Here is a 17,157-nt window from a genome sequence, read left to right as displayed (position 1 = left end):
AGATAGTGATCTCATTTACGCACGTGGAATATATATGACTTCTGTTTGAGATTGTTGCGGGATGTTCTGAGGAGAATTGAGCGAAGTCTCCGAGTTTGTCTTCTTGGATATATCCTTAATTTCTACGTCATTTTCTATCATCCTTGGCCGCTACAGCCTGCGTGCAAACTGGAACTTTGACGGAGACCCTTGCAATACGCAAGAATTGACGTCCTCAAACTCGAGGCATGGATTAGATGGTAATGATTATGTGTAGATCGGGCAAGTCATCTTAAGTTGGACAGAGGAAAAATGGCAGTTCCTGTTCTTACCATCAATTCAGAGTTTTGAGTTGCTCGGGAAAATCAACAGACCAGGGTTTGCTCCTGTTGTGCCTGGAATCGTAAACTCGTTGTTTTCTTTTTCTTCGGAGTAACTAAAAGCGCTCGCTCCGCCTAGCTGTCTGCAAACCTTAGACAATCACTTGGCTATAAAAGAGAGAGAGGCAGTGATATTCCTTGTTTCTCAAGTTTCAGTAATGGTATGGAGACCTCTTAGCTGCATTTGTAGCAGCTTTCTTGTCGATTTGTCTCTGCAAGCTAGGTTTTAACCGCAACGAGGTCGAGTAGTCCATGCCAATTGAAGAAAATGGCACCAAAATCAAAGCTGTTGATGAAGATTATGGCACCATATATAGAAGAGTGTCGTGAAGCTGGTGGTAGGAGCGGTAACTGAAACTACTTGCACGTTCTCTATCATCTCTGTCATGCTTGTTACTTCTTACATATGATCATGATCATCTTTGTCATACTTGTTACTTTAAAAAATTTATCTAAAGCAAGAAAAACTGAAAAAACACAGTTGGGCCATACAAACAAACAGTACCTTAATCGACCCAAACCAGGTGGATCAATCCTCCTCCAAGCCTACTTAACTCATGCGCTTTCTTAGACCTCTTGTTTTTACGTATTCATGGAGTGGTGGGATATTCTGTGCCACTCTATTTCCCCATCAAATTCTACAATATAGGACTTGAAAGATATACCAACTCCAAGCCAAGCAAGTGGACGATCGCTCTCTCCCCCTTTAAGTTGAATTTGTGAAGAGAATCATCCAGCGTTTTCATTGACGATAGCCACTGTGATCCGATTGAAAAAACCCAGGAAATTTAAAATTCCAGGACTCGGTAACTGATCAATGATTCTGCAACTAAAATGTCGAGCTTGCAAACTGCTTATGCTTTTGAATTAACTCATTTTGTCATGAATTATTTATATAAAAAAAAATTCAGAATCAGTACTCAAAAGTCAATAGTCATTTCTACAAGTCGAAGTGACAATAAAAAGCATGATCATCCATGCTATCTAAGACTTCAATTTCAAGTGGCTGATGTGATTTTACTGCATGCTTTGATTGGGCGCTTCACAGTATGCCAAGCAAGCAAATAAACTTTTTGCCAATTAGAATACAATTTTCTTTTCTTTTACAAAATTCCTCAATTTCTGATTTTCCCCCCTTTCTATGAGCTGAACCATTGCAAAAAACTCACGAAAGCCTTTTTAAGTCCTGAAATAAGTGACACTCAATAATCAAAATTGCAAGCCAGGACAATTAAGAACAGGCTAGAGGCATGCATGAAAATCTACTTGGACTTCATGTTCCGAAGCTGCGATCTCCTGCATCTCCAAGTCCAGGAACTATGAACCTGAAAAGAACAGATTAATAAGAGGGTGAAACACACATCTTCACCTCTGTCTGTTGGGTATAATAATGGTGACAGGTACTTACCCTTTGTCGTTAACAGTGGGGTCTATTATTCCAGTGTAAACATGAAGCCTGGAAAATCACCAAATAAGGAAACGGTAAATGCCTTACAAATGTTTCATTCATATTTACTTGCAAAAAATCATTTGAGGATATTACTACCCCGGGAATTTCTCGCTGAGCTTTTGAAGGGCTGGAGGAGCAGCTACAGCAGATATCTGTCATACAGCAGTTTTTCCTTCAGCAATCTACTCACTGAAGTTTACACACACACACACTTGAACAGAGACTAAAAGACCAGACTTCCAATATTCTACAAACAATTATCAATAACCCAAATCACCCACTATGCATCACACCTTAAACTGCTGAACAACTAGCATTTTATCTTGAAGCAGATTTTCTTCTAAGCAGTGAAAGCAAACCCCATATAAGATGAGAAAAATGAAAATAATATTAGAACTTGATGCATTTTCATGGAATGCTGTAATTGCATTTGGCAACCCTATGACACCTAATAATATTCACTCAAAAATACAATGCAAGCAAAGATACACATGATTGTCTGAAGCGCACAGAAAAGGAAGTAGATATTAACAAGCTCATTGAGTCAGATATATAGCTCGCATATCTCACTTTTGTCCATATAACAGAACAATAAACAACCAATGACAATCCTTCAACAAGCATTTAAATATAATAGATCAACACAGAGTTATATGATATGAATCTTTTCCTATCATTTCCATACTATATGAGATTTTATCTTTAATTCTGCATGTTCATTTTTTTGGCATTCCCAATCCTAAAGCTATTGTTTCCAGGCCTTCAAAGTTCAAACACTTTCTTGGAACATATAAGCAAGAGAAATCATTGGAAAAGAATTTCCAATCTTATTGTAACACAAGATGTGGCAATAGATATTGAGGAAAGCAAATCACTATGCGCTAAACATTCAAACAAAAAATCAAGAAATATAACATGCAAGCAACTGCATATACCAAAACCCGTCCTCCCAATTTACTTCTGCAGAATAAAAGTGTGCCAAACTTGATAAAAAAAATCCAGGATCTCTGATTGAATTATTTACCACTTTGATCTGCTGGTTATCAACCCCACGCTCCTTAATAAGTTGAAGTGACGCCACTATCGTCCCCCCTGGAATCAAGAAAAATGCCTCAAAATCAGGAATGGTTACAGGCCACCATTGAGGAAAATAACTTTCTTAAAAGATGCAACATTTTGTGGTAGTAATAAATGCAAAAGTATGCACAAGAAATTACACATCACATGGAGAATTTTTTTGGTGGTGGTGGGCAGGGGAAGGAGAAAGAGAGGATTGGAAATATTTTCATACAAAAATTGATAAATTCAGTCATCAAGAGTTTCTTCTTCTCATCCAGCGAAGCAATGAAAGATTAATTTATATATATATATATATATATATATATGATGAATAATATACTGGATAATGGCTAGATATTTCACCTAATCTGTTTATTAGAAATTTGTATATCTTAGAAAGATGAAGGAATAACTACGTATTTTATTTCTATTGTCCTTCAATGAAGCAATAATGGTTAGACTGCAAGCTTGCAGTAGAAATGAAAGACTGGTTATGCAAATCCTACTTGCTTTATATAACCAGTATTATGGTACTGCACTACTGGATGGTTTGTTATTTCATGTTGCAACATCAAAGAAAGACAGCAGAAGACTTTATTTTGATGAATTCGAACTTTATCAGTGTTGCCAGCATTCCTATTTATCAGAGTAGATCAGTACCTGTAGCCAGCATAGGATCGACCACAAGTACTCGAGACCCTTCAGGGAATGTGTCAGGCAACCTATTGAAAGAGTTGAAAAATGTGAATAATAAACATGAGGGTCTGAAAACGAATTCTAAGATGAAATACAGTAAAAGAATTAAACCAGACAAACAAACAGGAAATAAAAGAAGATCCGGTGCACTAGAAGTACACATTAATAAAAAGAGATGAGAAGATTCCAATTCATCAGTATTTAAAACTAATAGATGACAGAATCACATAATGCAAACGAAGGGTGTTATAAACATTTCCTTATTTCCCAGACAGAAAATTCTTACTTATTCAGATATATTGTTGGTTGAAGTGTCTCTTCATCTCTACTTATCCCTATTGCAAAAGAACAAACAAAAGAACAAGACAATTACAATTCTTAAACCAACAATGTTGTCAATCCACAATAATAGACAATCATAGATCTCTCATTCTCTAGGGCAAATGGAAAAGTAAAATTTGAAAGCTACTTAGCTTGATGCCAACTGTTTTAGAATAACTGTCATTTTGCAGTTTCTTTTAAATAGCTGACCCCAAGAAAATAGGTAGTAGACCTACAGCCCATTGCAGGCATGGACTGGATTTAATCCCAAATCTATAGGGACAATTATAAGGAATCTTATCATTATTATCATGACTTTGCTCTCATATTTAGCATTTGTGAACGTTCTTACCTAGATGGTATGTTTTGGTTGCTGGAAGAATTGATGATGCATGTTCTGCAAGAGCAAGACCAGCTCGCAAGATTGGAATAATCTTCAAAACAGAAGAAAACATTAACTCATCACCCAGCTAGCAGCATTCAATTAGATCATAACACTTTCATTACAACCGTACCACAGAAACAGATACTTTAACATAGAAACAAAAATTGATTGACAAAGTCAATAGCAGAGTAGCAACAATAAAGGAAAAAACCATTGAAATTCTGCAATTATTAACTCACTGCCACGGGCTCTCTTGGATCAATAAATTCAACAGATGCAACTCCCATCGGTGACTGAATCTCTCCAGTGACCATAGGCTAGCAGCAACAAAACAGAAAATCAAGTCAGAAAACATGAAACCATTAAAAACAACTCACTAAGAATAAAAGTTTCTCTCATGAAATGCTTAAAAAAACAATCAACAATGCACAATAGAGTTTCTTAAGTTCTTGACAAATCCAAAATTCCCATTTATCAGAAGTTCTTACTGTTTACTAAACCCCAGATTCCCATTTGTCAAAAAATTATAACGGACATTCAAAGAGAGGAAAAGAATCAAGGAAAGGACGAAACATAGTGAAATTAAAGAAACTAACCAACCAGTCCCTTGAAGCTTCATATATGAGTAGCCTGCCTAACTCAGCCATAGCATTCCCTGCAACAAAAAGATAAAAAAAAAAAATTTAAAAAAATACGGAAAATAAATTAAAATAAAAAAGGGACTGAGTCTAAACTAACTGAAAATCGGGGAAGGGGTTTGTTCATTTCTCAAAACGGAAACCCAGTGCTTTATCAATGGATGTGGAGGCACAAATACCTGGAAAAAAAATACTAATTTTAATAAGACAGTAAAATAAATGGAGTTAACAGAGATCAAGAAATAGGGACTGACAAGCATGCGGTCCTCAGAAATGGACTTCTCCTCGGCAGTGGCCATGTGAGACTTCACAGTAACAAAGCTGCGCCGAAGAGTAACGGAGCACGACATCATCTGGTAAGTGAAAGACAGAGACAGCGGGGCAATATTCTCCATTAGTAATAATATTTATTGAAAATAATAAAAAAGAAAGTACATGTTTAGTAATTACCTGTTTTGGAAGATGGGGTTTGAGGGTAGGAGGAGGGGGGAAGGAATGATTATTAAGTAGGAGAGGAGGAGAGTTAGGGTTTTGGTGATGACATTTGGGCGAGAAACGCGGAGTAGAAGGAGGGTATGCCCGGAGACAGTTGATATTACTAACGCGGCACGCCATGCATCCCAAGATGGATTTCGTTCGATCTCAAGCTCAAGATTCCATCGCAGTTTTATTCTTTTCGGATAGAATTGGGACTTCTGGTTTCAATGGAGTGGGCGGGTACATTGGATCTTATAGCCTATTGGGCTAATCCATTATCTGTGGAGTCTCCTATTAAAAATAAATAAATAAATTTAAAAAAAAATGTGAGCGATTGAATAATTATTACCTGCGCTGCTTTAAAGTTACTAAAAAATAAATAAACGAAGAAAAATCGTGAAACAACCGTTACAATAACAGGAGTTAAAAAAAAATACTGGAGTTGTATGAGCTAATTAAACCGTTGAAACTATTAATTAATCCATATAATAGCAAAAATAATGAAATACTCTTTTTCTTTTTCTTTTTCACAAAAGAGAAAAAAGAAAATAAATTGAAAATAAATATGAAATTGAAGAAAGGACTAAGTTAATAATGAATTTGAATGGGGACTAAATGCATAGCTTCTAAAACCATGATGAGTAATTAACTCTTACTATGCCATAACTTTTGCCCTTTGATTCCAATTACTTCCGGTTATTGTTGGATTTCACTGGTACAGATCCCGCGTACTAGTATAAACTAGGTATTTTTGTGTTTCTTGAAATATGTTACACAAAGTTATAAAAAAAAAAATATATATATATATATATATATATATATATATATTTGTTGCGACTGTGCTAAATGTATGATGAATTGAATGAACGCTAGTTTTTTAATTGGAATAAAAACGAGGCATGCAGTCCTGTATAGAGAAATTACGATTCGACTTCTATGAAAGCAAGGGACTGTTGAATGAGAAAAACCTCTTCCTTGAGTTTCTTGTCTTATGGCACGAGAGCTACAAGCTGTTACTGGTCCACAAATCTGACGGCTCAGTTAGTGGAAGCATTTGTAAAGAATTTCAAGCGTCTCGTCTCGCAAGGTGGACTGTTTCTTGCCTTGGCATCTGGGTTCGGAATTCATGGTCATATGCTGAAAAGAACCATCTTCTCCAAAACCCCTACTTCCACCCTCCTCAACTTCTCTACCTCATCATCATCTGCGAACCCACCCTATAATATCACTACCTGCATTATTGCTTCTCTTCAACAATGTGCTATTGACAAGAACCTCAAAAAGGGTCAACAACTTCATGCCCAATTGCTCATCACCGGCATTTCCTCCTCCTCACCCTCATCCACCACGAGTCTCATCAACATGTATGCTAAATGCAACCAAATGAACCAGGCCCTTTTAGTTCTTAACCGCACCGCTGATTATGCCCGTAATGTTTTTGCATATAATGCATTGATTTCCGGGTTTGTTTTAAATGGGTTGCCACAAGATGGATTGGGAGCTTATGAGGAAATGAGACAGGCGGGGGTTTTGCCGGATAAGTATACGTTTCCGTGTTTAATTAAAGGGTTATGTGAGGTTATGGAGGTTTTCCAAGTGAAAAAGATTCATGGGTTGGTGCGTAAACTTGGTTTGGACTTGGACATGTATGTGGGTAGTTCTTTGGTTAGTAGTTACTTGAAGTCTGAGTTAATGAAAGAGGCACGTGAGTTGTTCGATGAAATTCCTGACAGGGATGTTGTATTGTGGAATTCGATGGTTAATGGGTATGCACAGATTGGTCGGTTCGATGAGGCGTTAGGAGTTTGCAGGGAAATGAGTCAAGAAGGGGTTTTGATGAGTAAGTTTACTGTTAGTGGGGTTTTGTCGGTTTTTGCTGTAAGGGGGGATTTCGATAATGGAAGGCTGGTTCATGGGTTCATGATAAAAATGGGGTTTGATTCTTGCGTTTCAGTTTGCAATGCATTGATTGATATGTATGGGAAGTGTAGGTGTGCTGTTGATGCATTAGAAATTTTTGAGACAATGAACGAGAAGGATATATTTTCGTGGAATTCAATTTTATCTGCTAACGAGCTTTGTAGTGATCATGATGGAACGTTGAGGTTGTTTGATAGAATGTTAGGTGATGGGGTTCAGCTTGATTTAGTTACAATTACTACCATTCTTCCTGCGTGCTCTCATCTTGCTGCCCTGGTTCATGGTAGAGAGATTCATGGCTACATGATTGTTAATGGGTTTGTCAAGGATGGTGAGAGTGAAAATATGTATAGTTTGCAAACTATTAATGCTCTTATGGACATGTATGCTAAATGCGGTAGTATGAGAGATGCTGGAATGGTTTTTTATAACATGAGCAATAGGGACACAGCATCATGGAATATAATGATCATGGGATATGGTATGCATGGTTATGGAAATGAGGCATTATATATGTTTTCAGACATGTGCAAGTCCGGACTTAAACCCAACGAGATCACATTTGTGGGAGTTTTGTTAGCTTGCAGTCATGCAGGTTTTATAAGCCAAGGGATTAAATTCCTTGGGGAAATGGAGCTGAAACATGGTGTGGTTCCAACCATTCAGCATTATACTTGTGTTATTGACATGCTTGGGCGAGCAGGGCAGCTTGAGGAAGCGTATAGGTTGGCTGTAACAATGCCTATTCAGACCAATCCAGTTGTATGGAGGGCTTTGTTGGCAGCATGTCAGCTCTATGGTAACGTAGATCTAGCTGAGATTGCTGCACAAAAAGTATTTGAGCTCAATCCTGCACACTGCGGCAATTATGTATTGATGTCAAATACTTATGTGGCAGCTGGTAGATATCAGGAAGTGTTAGACATTAGACATACAATGAGGCAACAAGATGTGAAGAAGACACCAGGATGTAGCTGGATTGAACTCAAGAATGGCATCAATACTTTTATTAATGGTGACCGGAACCATCCTGAAGCCAGGTTGATTTATCCAGAATTGCACTTATTGGCTGCCCACATTCGTGAGCATGGATATGTTCCACTTCTCTAGGATTGGGAAGGTGCTGAATGGCTGTCATCACACCTTGTATAATATATTTTTTGGAATTCTTTTTCTCCACGATTGATGGGAAAGCAAACAAACTTACTTTCTTGATGAGAAGATGGGAGTGAATAAATCACCAGAGGATATGTCATCTCATATTTCACCATCCCACAAATTTTCAAGACTTTTTGCAAGGACTACTAGTTTCTTGTACTGCAAACCCCACTCGGAGGAGCCTTGGCTGCTTGACACAACCACCAGTTTAGTTAGTTAGTTAACATTTATAAGTATCCATCGTAGCGGCTTACAATTATATAATTTTACCTGGTGGATTTCTGTGAATTTTGAGAAGAGCTCTGGAGGGATATGCCAATCTAATAAGCATAAGTTTTCCTTGATCCATTTACACTCTTTGGAAGAAATTGTGACCACTCTGAATACCCCTGGGAAGAGCTACTTGTGCAGGCGATTTGTTAAGGTTTTCAGTAATTTCAACCGCACTGGTTCCTTTAAGATCTCTCCTTTAATCCAAGATCCTGGAGAACCCAGAAGGGCATGTGCCCGAAAGAGAGATTTTTTCACAATTATAAAAAAGGTTCTAAAGATAAAAATCAGTGACAAACAAATTGTCTAGAGCACTACCGAGAGACGAATTCCAGTTGATTTGCAAATATAACTCAATACATAATAAACGCTTACAAGATATAGATCAATATAATCAAGTTGCAGATCTTCTAAACTCTTGCTCAGTGCCCTCGAAACGTCTTCAGGAGCTTGGTCGCTGCCCCTAAAAATTTCATAACCAATACAGTCTCAAGTAATAATGACTTGATTGCTAAAACAGAGGTGGCTTTAGGCCAAGATCAGGGTCCTAAACTAATGATCATGCTCCTGACTTCAAAATTTGATTGTGGTCACTAATCATCTATAAGCAATTTCAGTTCGGGTCCAAATCAAGAACGATGAGTGGCAAAAACATATAATAAAGTGCTAGAGGTAATGAACATCTCACTGCGTTCCCTACCCCACTGCAAAACATTCCTTCAATGCTAACCCTGTCTGCATTACATCAACACAAGGCTAGAAATATCTCTATTTAGTTAAAAAGGCCAAAAAAAAACATAAATGATGACAAACACAAAGCAGGTGTCTTCAAACTTTGAAATGGAAGATAACAGGTGCTATAGAAGGTGAATTTATTCGCCTCAAATAACATGAAAGTAAGAAACGGTTACCGTAGAGACTCTAGCACAGGCATCATGCCTGTAGCCGGACTGCACAAAGTTGGAACCAAAATGTCCAAACTCAGTACATTTCCAGCATTTCTATAGAAATTAATGTTAGAGGAGTCTGGGAAGAACAGATGGAATTGATTGTAAGAAAAAAAAAGAACATAGCCAGAAGATTTGACAGCTTCCCCGATGATAACAGGTAGGGTTTTCCATGTCCCTGGACGAACAGATGAGATCTTAGTACCGTATTCAGATCACAATATAGAGGCCAAGTTTCTTTTCTTTATCCATTTTCTTCTGTCATACGTGTATAACACTGAAACTGCTATAGAAACGTTGTTCCTTTGGAATGGAAGATGAAGAGGAGACGTTTTTGGAGGCAATTGTATCTCAACACGAATTTTCACTTGGAAGACAAGGTATTTAGTGGTCAGTTGATGCCCAGCTTATAGAGATAAAAAGTAAATTTCATTTACTGGTTGATCGAATGAATTGATGGTCTCATTCCAAGAGCTTCACGGCAAGAAAATTGGATCTTTACATGATGACAAATGTGAAATGTTAATGGCATTTCCCTTTTCTGAAAGAGAATATCCGTGTAAACTATAACTCTGAATTATAGCATTAGAAAGTTAATAGATCAAGCAAATATACTCCTTATTGGCTTAAACGACCTGACGGAGTTATGGACAGCTAATGATTGAAGATACGGAGTAAAACTTTAGTTCTTTATGTTAAGCATTCTAATATGGTATCAGGAATTCCTAAAGTCCCACCTAACACTGTTTACAAATGGGGCACCTTCATAGAAGAAGATTCACTTCTAGAAAACCAACACAACGGAAGCAAAAACAACTGCTTGTATTTGATTGCCGGAGTCAGATTTGCGGGCGGATTTGAGTCTTTATCTGGCACGGACATTTGCTGGCTTATCAAAAATTTTAATCAGTTGCTAGCTAAACTACCCCCAAATGCAAAGGAAAACAGAGACTTTTTTTTTTTTTTTATGAGCTGAAAAGGAGCAATAGGACCTGTACTGAACAATTAATCCTTTCCAAGGCGGCAAGAAGCTTGGTGTTCCCTCTCTACTCCAATTATACGATAACAACCAGAATTTGCAAAACATTTTCTTCTTTAACTGCCAAAATCTGGAAAATATCGTGAGAACGAATCCATAAAGACAATTAGCCACTAACCTTTATCTGCGACAAAACAAGCTAATCCCAAGCTTACTCCCCAACCATTAAAAGAAGAGTAATGAAAATCTTACAATAAAGAAACATTTCTTCCCCAATTCACTTCCGGAAAAATCTCATGGATTGAAATTTCCCAGGAGAGATTGTATATTAATTACTTCCCTTCATTGCAGCAGAAACAAGGCATGTGCATAAAAGATATACCGATTCCAAAGTTTTGCAGCACCAAATCAGTTGTGTAATAAGATTGTATGCGCATCAAGATCAACTTTAGCACCTATTTGCATGCCTATCGCCATCCAAAAACTGTGTGATGAAGAAACATGACTGAGAATAGTTAGATCAACAAACCATGAATCACGTTCGAATCTCACATCACTTATTTGAAAATAGTTTAGAACTTGGACAACATCTTCCCTTTCTTATCCTTGGCAGGTTAAAAAATGACTAACTAATATCCCTGACATGGGTTTCAATACTAGCTCCTTCCTGAACATGATCAAGTCCAGAAGCAAAACATTTCAAAACAAAACTATATCACTACAGCAGGCAGATACTGCCATCAGCTACATAAACTGGCCACCCTGTAAATAGTTGTTTCTCGTCCAAGGAGTTACTTCTCCACAAAATTCTTGAGGTTCTTCAGCCATAGCAAGTATTCTTTGTTGTCTTTGTTGGCCATGTAGTCGAACAAAACATTTGTTGTGCTAGGTTTGATCCCTCTAATCTCGAGATGCTTGTGGAAAGCATTCTGCAAATTCTCATCCAAATCACTGCCAAAGAAAAAACCATGTCAGAAATTAACAAAAAACCACCCAAGGATTAAAACAATGAACGGTCCACATAGTAAACTTACTTAAAATCAGGTCCTGCATATGCAAGTTCATCCGAATTTTCTGGGTTTTTAATTGACAAGCTATCAATTGTGATCTCATCAGGGAAAGCAGTGATACCAAACTCCATATACTGACCACTTCCCTTGGAAATACTCACAACCAATGGAATGCTAGAGACATCTGCGTCCTTGGTATTGTCATCGGTATCCTCAACATCAATTGAAACATTAGGCATGTCAACTTCAATTTTGATAGTTTCATCTTGGAACTTTCTATTTAGTGAAATGGTCCTCTCCCCGGGATTATCTTCAATTTTGAAAGGAAATTCACTTGGGATATCCTCTACCTGTTTACATGTCAGTAAAAAACATTTTTAATTAAAAAATGTTTCTTTGTTCATCAAGATTTTAGACTTTATTCTCTATCAGCACATATCTTGAAAATTCAAAGAAACAAGAAAATAAAAATTAGGCAACAAGAAAAACAACTCTCAAGTTAAACAACAGAGAAAAGAAAACAGAGTATTATGCTGACAAAACTCGAAGCCTCGAAATTAAAAGACTAGATAATATATGTCAAGCATGATTAACCAAAAAACATATCATAAAAGAAGAGCAAAACTCATAATTTATGTTAAAAAAGGGAGAGAAAAAAAACCGACATCTTGGGGTTCCTCGGCGCAATCGATCTCAGTTTCAAGAGCTCGAATCAAATTGTCATCGGCGATCGGTTTCTCTGAAGTGGCCGCTGTTGAGAAATGTGAAAATGGAAGGAAGTTTCGTAGAGTGGTGCGGTTTTCAACGAAGAGAGCGGTGGGGGTAGCTCTTTGGAAGGTTCTGGGAGACCCGACGGTGCGGATAGCGAGAGGCAAGAAGGATTTGGAGGCTCGGCGAAGAACTGAGTTGAAAGCCATATCTAGGCGAGTCGGATATGTTAGGGTTTAAGTTTAACGTTTGAGCTTTGAGGGTTTAGGCTGCGTTTTATTCAGAGGGTTTTGGGGTTAATTTGGCGTCGCGGTATCTCTCCTTGATGTTGCTTGTAAGTTGTAAACGGGCTCTAGTTTTCTTACCCCTAAAAAACACCAATTTGCAGCTAAGGGCCCAAATCTGAATCTGAGATAAGGCCCAATCTACGTAAGAGCAGGCCCAAACTGAAAGGCTTGCCTAAGAGACAAAACAATAAATCGAAACATAACCGGTACCATCGTGACCCGACAGCCCAACAGGTTTGAATGGATGCCAATTATTGGATGGGCAAAGGAGTCCTAAAACAATTAAAAGGAGCGTGGTTGATTTAACTGCTTGAATCAAGTTGATGTATTTTTTAGTTATTTTATATTATCTTTGTGCTGCAGCTTTAGTGTTTTAGCGAGTATTGCATATCGGAGATCGCAAGGTTGATTCTTTTAGACGCCATATTTCCTTTAAAATAAATATAGATAACTTATTGTTTGTGTTTTTTATATATAAAAAAATAAGCATTTAAGATATGTTTATTTTTGTGTTTTAAAAGAGTTTTTGAAAAAATTTAAAATTTTTAATATTTTTTTTTAAATTAATATTTTTTAGGTATTTTTAAATCATTTTGATACTCTAATGTTAAAAATAATTTTTTAAAAAATAAAAATAATATTATTTTGATATATTTTTAAATAAAAAAATACTTTAAAAACTAACTACAATTATACTCCCTAAGACATATATGCGAACCTCCTTTAGATTAATGGATCGCTAACAAGTATTAGCAAAGAGCATATTTTATTAATAATTCTATCTATAATAATAAAAAGTTATTTTTTTCATTCTTTCTATTGACATATATTAAGGGACAAAGCAAAGAAAGATTTCATCATTATATATTACTGTAATTTATCGATGGATTTTGTTTCATCAATAATTTTGTTTTGTTTGTATTTGACAAATATATATATATATATATATATATATATAATATATATATATATATATATATATATTTTGATAGTGTTCCATGTCAAACATAAATACGTGCATGAAACATTTTAAATCACGGATAAAAAATGGTAAATGATAATTGATTAAGAGCCACGATCACAACCACCAATTTTGTTTATAACTGCAATTTCAAGCACGAAAAACAAATGTAAAATCTTCTGTCGTTGCTCATGAACGCCAGCTAGAAATATCCATAAACAACCGCCTCTCCTGTGACGTCCCATTCATTCCATTTATTAGCCTTAAATATTTTCCACCGTCGTCCAGCTAACTGCTCAGATCTCACCATCCCAGAGTTCCTCGAGGGTCTTATATGGGCTGAGGGTCTCGTGGACAAATGAAGTACCTCTGAGTAGTCTTGCCTGCAGAAATGGGATGTAAAAAACCATCAGTCAAGAGCAAATTCTCTTATGATGACCACAACACTTTCAGAGACAACTTAAAACCCACTTAGTATAGCGACCCACAAATTTCTCTAAATAAAATGCGACAGATACGTCAAGTGGGAACTGTATCTTGGGGTTTGCAGCCAATCGCATCTTTAGCCATGTTACCATTTATTAATATGCTAAATCCACATTAACAGTAGCAACACCAAAGTGCATTAGGATACTTGCCTGCTCAATTTTCGAAAACTGGTCAAACAGGTCCTCTGGAATAGACCATGTAAAGACATCAAAGTTCTCCTTGATCCATGCTTCATGTGTGCTCTTAGGAAGCACGCTATGGCCCTTTTGAAGGCCCCAGCGTAGGGCAACTTGAGCAGGAGTTTTGCCCAATTTCTCTGCAACCATATTTAGATATGGGTTCTTGAGCACATCACTCTTGAGCCATGTGGTGCCAGGAGATCCTAGAGGTGAATATCCCTGAAGGAAATACATGCAAACAAATGAGAGCATTATAGTCTTGAAAAGAACTCTTGCCAACTTACAAACAAAAAGCTCTCAGAAAGAAGATGCTGAAGCAGGCAAGCAGCTGGCTACTCACAGAAAGGTGAACTCCCTTGGATTGACAAAATGCATGAAGCTTTGCCTGGTTCCATGCAGGATGGCATTCCACCTGATTCACAGCAGGAGGAACACGTGCAGCCTCCAGCAAATCTGCCAGTTTCTTTGTAGAGAAGTTACTCACACCAATAGCACGAGCCTTGCCAGAATCATAGACTGCTTCCATCGCTTGCCATGTCAGAGGAAAATCTGGCTGGGCAAAGTTCTCAGGCTTGACGCCAATTGATCCCTTCTTCATCCGAACAGGCCAGTGTATCTACAAAATTGAGCAGCCTTTACTATTCGATGACTTCATCAATTACATACCTGTCAATTGAAACTTGAATGCTAAAGTATATATCTTTAGTATTGATACTTTGATTTTCTAGGTTGGACAGAGACAGAGAAAGCTGAATTCAATAGCTTCAATGATTTAGCGGTAATTGCCGTACTTTCCTCAAAGGCACCCAAAGGAGTATTTAAATTTTCAAAATTCTAATTGTATCTTACACATTATTGGGACCTGGTAGGCACGGTTTCTATCAAATGGATTGATTCGAGGTGAGCATGCAAGCAATAATGAAGCATCGACTCAACAACTAAGTTAATGAGAAACATTACTAGTTGTAGATGCCATATCCTTACCGAAGTACTGGAGTTCTCAAAAGAATTAAGCTCTGAAAAAACTAAAGACTTACAAGATACAAGTCAACGTAATCAAGTTGTAGATCCCTCAAAGTTCCTGCGAATGCCTCTGACACATCTTCTGGAGCATGATTAGAGCACCTATATGGATTATCTCATTTTTTTAAAACTCAGCAAATGGGCACCAAGCACTATTGAAACATTAACCAATACCTAACCACAGGGACAGCACCTCTCAGGAAATTTTCCCATGGTAGGGTGTGGAAGAGATAGAAACAAACCAGAGTTTTGAGGTAATAAATAAATCCTCGCGCTTCACCACGCCGTCTTGGAAGAGTTTCTTCAGAGCCAAACCAACCTAAAAGGACCAATTCCAAAAATTAGAAGATACTGCTCAAGCATAACTCAATACCTCCATGCTTAAGGTAGAGTCATTTACTTTAATTCAGGAAGAACAACAAAAACGGTGCGCAACAAATCGCCATAGATCTATAGTTATAGGCTTATAGCCATCACATGAAGATCATGGGCCATCATAACTGTAGGAATCATCATGTTCTGTTGGGGATGATCACGATGACTCCTACAGTTATGATGGCTCGTGATCTTCATTGTAATAACCTTCTGATATCAGTTGCAGTTTCAGTTTCGGCTTTCCGTTTTCTTTCTTCATTTTTTTTTTTAGTGTTTCAGAATTTTGGAAATAGAAATAAAAATCGAAAACTTTTTTACTTTAGACTTTTGTTCTACAAGGATTGAAACCGAACCATTATACAGGGGAAAAAAAAGGAAAAGAAAACTGTAAATGACACCAAACGGCGACTAGAAAATCCATAATAATAATAAAAATAAAAGCAATTACCTCCTCCTCATTTCTATAAGCTTGAGCACAATCAATATGGCGGTATCCGATCTGCATGGGAACTAAATAAATAAATAAATATATTTATAAAAAAACTGAAAGGCTAGATTAATAATAGGAAAACCTTGACGGCGGCAGTCACGGCAGCACCGACGACACCTGGATCAGACTGCCAGGTGCCGAGCCCAACCGACGGCATCTTAGCTCCTGTGTTTAATTCGAAGAATCGTATCTCATTTGCCATTTTTTCGCTGTGTTTTTAATTGCAATACGCAGATTTAGAGCGGCAAAATTAAAAGACAAAAAAAAGGGGAAAGAAAACAAGGGAAGAGAAAGGGCCAAGGATCGCAATGTGAATGAAGACAAATGTTGTTCTTGCTTATAAAGAAAACCGGCGGGATGAATCAGAATTCAGGAGCCACGTGTAATCATTTATCTGGTGTATTACTACGTAGTTTACTGCTACCACTAGTCTGTGATGCTTATCGGAGCCGTCGAAACTTAAAAGTCTTGATTCGATTTAAATGAATGGTCTTTGTTAAAGAAAATAAAAAAAGGAAAAAATGGGAGGGAATGGAAAGGTAAAGGGTAATTACTTGTCTAATATGCCCAAGTTAGGTTCCTATTAAATTATTTTGGATAATAAAATTCACATTACTTAGCAAGTTGATTCTAAGAAATTTTTAAAAACTTTTACTTAAAAAATATTATTTTAATTTTTTAAATTATTAAACCAATATTGTTTTAAAATTAACACTAATTAACTTTATAATTTATAAATTAACTTAATGACTAATAGGTTCACCTAAAAATCTAATGATTTGGCTTAGAGCCAAGTTAGATATCAAATTATGGCTAATACTTTATAATTTATAAACTGATGTTTTTTTTTCTTGCTCTATATTCAAATATCAAAATTAATACATCTCTAATTTTAAGGAATGTAGCTTGATTGGTCAAGTTTCAAGTTTGTTATCTAGAGGTCACCAATTCGAGTTTCATAAATTTCAGGACCACT

The 17,157-nt window shown here is 36.9% G+C and overlaps 4 protein-coding genes across 6 annotated transcripts; 1 reads left to right on the top strand and 3 right to left on the bottom strand.

Annotated features, from left to right (window-relative positions):
- Nucleotides 1-1,312: 1,312 nt before the first annotated feature.
- On the bottom strand, nt 1,313-5,629 carry LOC118048479 (uracil phosphoribosyltransferase). 3 transcript variants are annotated; one of them, XM_035058170.2, is made up of 13 exons: nt 5,359-5,629; nt 5,163-5,261; nt 5,009-5,087; nt 4,867-4,925; nt 4,510-4,587; nt 4,238-4,319; nt 3,851-3,899; nt 3,529-3,590; nt 2,834-2,901; nt 1,906-1,961; nt 1,768-1,815; nt 1,626-1,684; nt 1,313-1,545 (listed from the first exon to the last, which is right to left on the bottom strand). In XM_035058170.2, exons 1-12 carry the CDS (start codon nt 5,521-5,523, stop codon nt 1,633-1,635), a joined length of 897 nt encoding a protein of 298 aa, XP_034914061.1. In that variant the 5' UTR covers nt 5,524-5,629; the 3' UTR covers nt 1,313-1,545; nt 1,626-1,632. The 3 variants fall into 3 exon arrangements, with proteins under 3 accessions (XP_034914061.1, XP_034914059.1, XP_073266362.1); XM_035058168.2 differs by having other exon boundaries at nt 1,313-1,684; XM_073410261.1 differs by lacking the exons at nt 1,313-1,545; nt 1,626-1,684; nt 1,768-1,815; nt 1,906-1,961 and adding an exon at nt 1,980-1,998.
- A 582-nt stretch (nt 5,630-6,211) lies between these two features.
- On the top strand, nt 6,212-8,817 carry LOC118048480 (pentatricopeptide repeat-containing protein At3g14730). Its single transcript, XM_035058171.2, has one exon. The coding sequence runs from the start codon at nt 6,343-6,345 to the stop codon at nt 8,413-8,415; it is 2,073 nt and encodes a 690-aa protein (XP_034914062.1). The 5' UTR covers nt 6,212-6,342; the 3' UTR covers nt 8,416-8,817.
- A 2,377-nt stretch (nt 8,818-11,194) lies between these two features.
- Nucleotides 11,195-12,695, bottom strand: LOC118048481 (uncharacterized protein At2g39795, mitochondrial). The gene is made up of 3 exons (XM_035058172.2): nt 12,335-12,695; nt 11,694-12,019; nt 11,195-11,610 (listed from the first exon to the last, which is right to left on the bottom strand). Exons 1-3 carry the CDS (start codon nt 12,584-12,586, stop codon nt 11,451-11,453), a joined length of 738 nt encoding a protein of 245 aa, XP_034914063.1. The 5' UTR covers nt 12,587-12,695; the 3' UTR covers nt 11,195-11,450.
- Nucleotides 12,696-13,705: 1,010 nt separating this feature from the next.
- On the bottom strand, nt 13,706-16,506 carry LOC118048482 (NADPH-dependent aldo-keto reductase, chloroplastic). The gene is made up of 7 exons (XM_035058173.2): nt 16,264-16,506; nt 16,140-16,190; nt 15,559-15,635; nt 15,331-15,418; nt 14,634-14,909; nt 14,264-14,512; nt 13,706-14,008 (listed from the first exon to the last, which is right to left on the bottom strand). Exons 1-7 carry the CDS (start codon nt 16,381-16,383, stop codon nt 13,922-13,924), a joined length of 948 nt encoding a protein of 315 aa, XP_034914064.1. The 5' UTR covers nt 16,384-16,506; the 3' UTR covers nt 13,706-13,921.
- Between the last annotated feature and the right edge of the window lie 651 nt (nt 16,507-17,157).

The sequence above is a fragment of the Populus alba genome, chromosome 6, assembly GCF_005239225.2.
Source record: "Populus alba chromosome 6, ASM523922v2, whole genome shotgun sequence".
Taxonomy (NCBI): Eukaryota; Viridiplantae; Streptophyta; class Magnoliopsida; order Malpighiales; family Salicaceae; genus Populus; species Populus alba.
This window is presented reverse-complemented; position numbering and strand designations above follow the sequence as displayed.

What these genes read in the sequence shown, in the direction of transcription:
- LOC118048479 (XM_035058168.2), bottom strand. Translation starts at nt 5,523, where the DNA reads ATGGCGTGCCGCGTTAGTAATATCAACTGTCTCCGGGCATACCCTCCT. An exon ending in CCAACAATATATCTGAATAA is followed by an intron (nt 3,591 to 3,850) that starts GTAAGAATTTTC and finishes CTCTTTCAATAG; the next exon opens with GTTGCCTGACACATTCCCTG. An exon ending in CGATCCTATGCTGGCTACAG is followed by an intron (nt 2,902 to 3,528) that starts GTACTGATCTAC and finishes TCTTGATTCCAG; the next exon opens with GGGGGACGATAGTGGCGTCA.
- LOC118048481 (XM_035058172.2), bottom strand. Translation starts at nt 12,586, where the DNA reads ATGGCTTTCAACTCAGTTCTTCGCCGAGCCTCCAAATCCTTCTTGCCT. An exon ending in GCGCCGAGGAACCCCAAGAT is followed by an intron (nt 12,020 to 12,334) that starts GTCGGTTTTTTT and finishes ACATGTAAACAG; the next exon opens with GTAGAGGATATCCCAAGTGA. An exon ending in TATGCAGGACCTGATTTTAA is followed by an intron (nt 11,611 to 11,693) that starts GTAAGTTTACTA and finishes TTTCTTTGGCAG; the next exon opens with TGATTTGGATGAGAATTTGC.
- LOC118048480 (XM_035058171.2), top strand. Translation starts at nt 6,343, where the DNA reads ATGAGAAAAACCTCTTCCTTGAGTTTCTTGTCTTATGGCACGAGAGCT.
- LOC118048482 (XM_035058173.2), bottom strand. Translation starts at nt 16,383, where the DNA reads ATGGCAAATGAGATACGATTCTTCGAATTAAACACAGGAGCTAAGATG. An exon ending in TTTATTACCTCAAAACTCTG is followed by an intron (nt 15,419 to 15,558) that starts GTTTGTTTCTAT and finishes TAATCCATATAG; the next exon opens with GTGCTCTAATCATGCTCCAG. An exon ending in ATTACGTTGACTTGTATCTT is followed by an intron (nt 14,910 to 15,330) that starts GTAAGTCTTTAG and finishes TCAATTTTGTAG; the next exon opens with ATACACTGGCCTGTTCGGAT.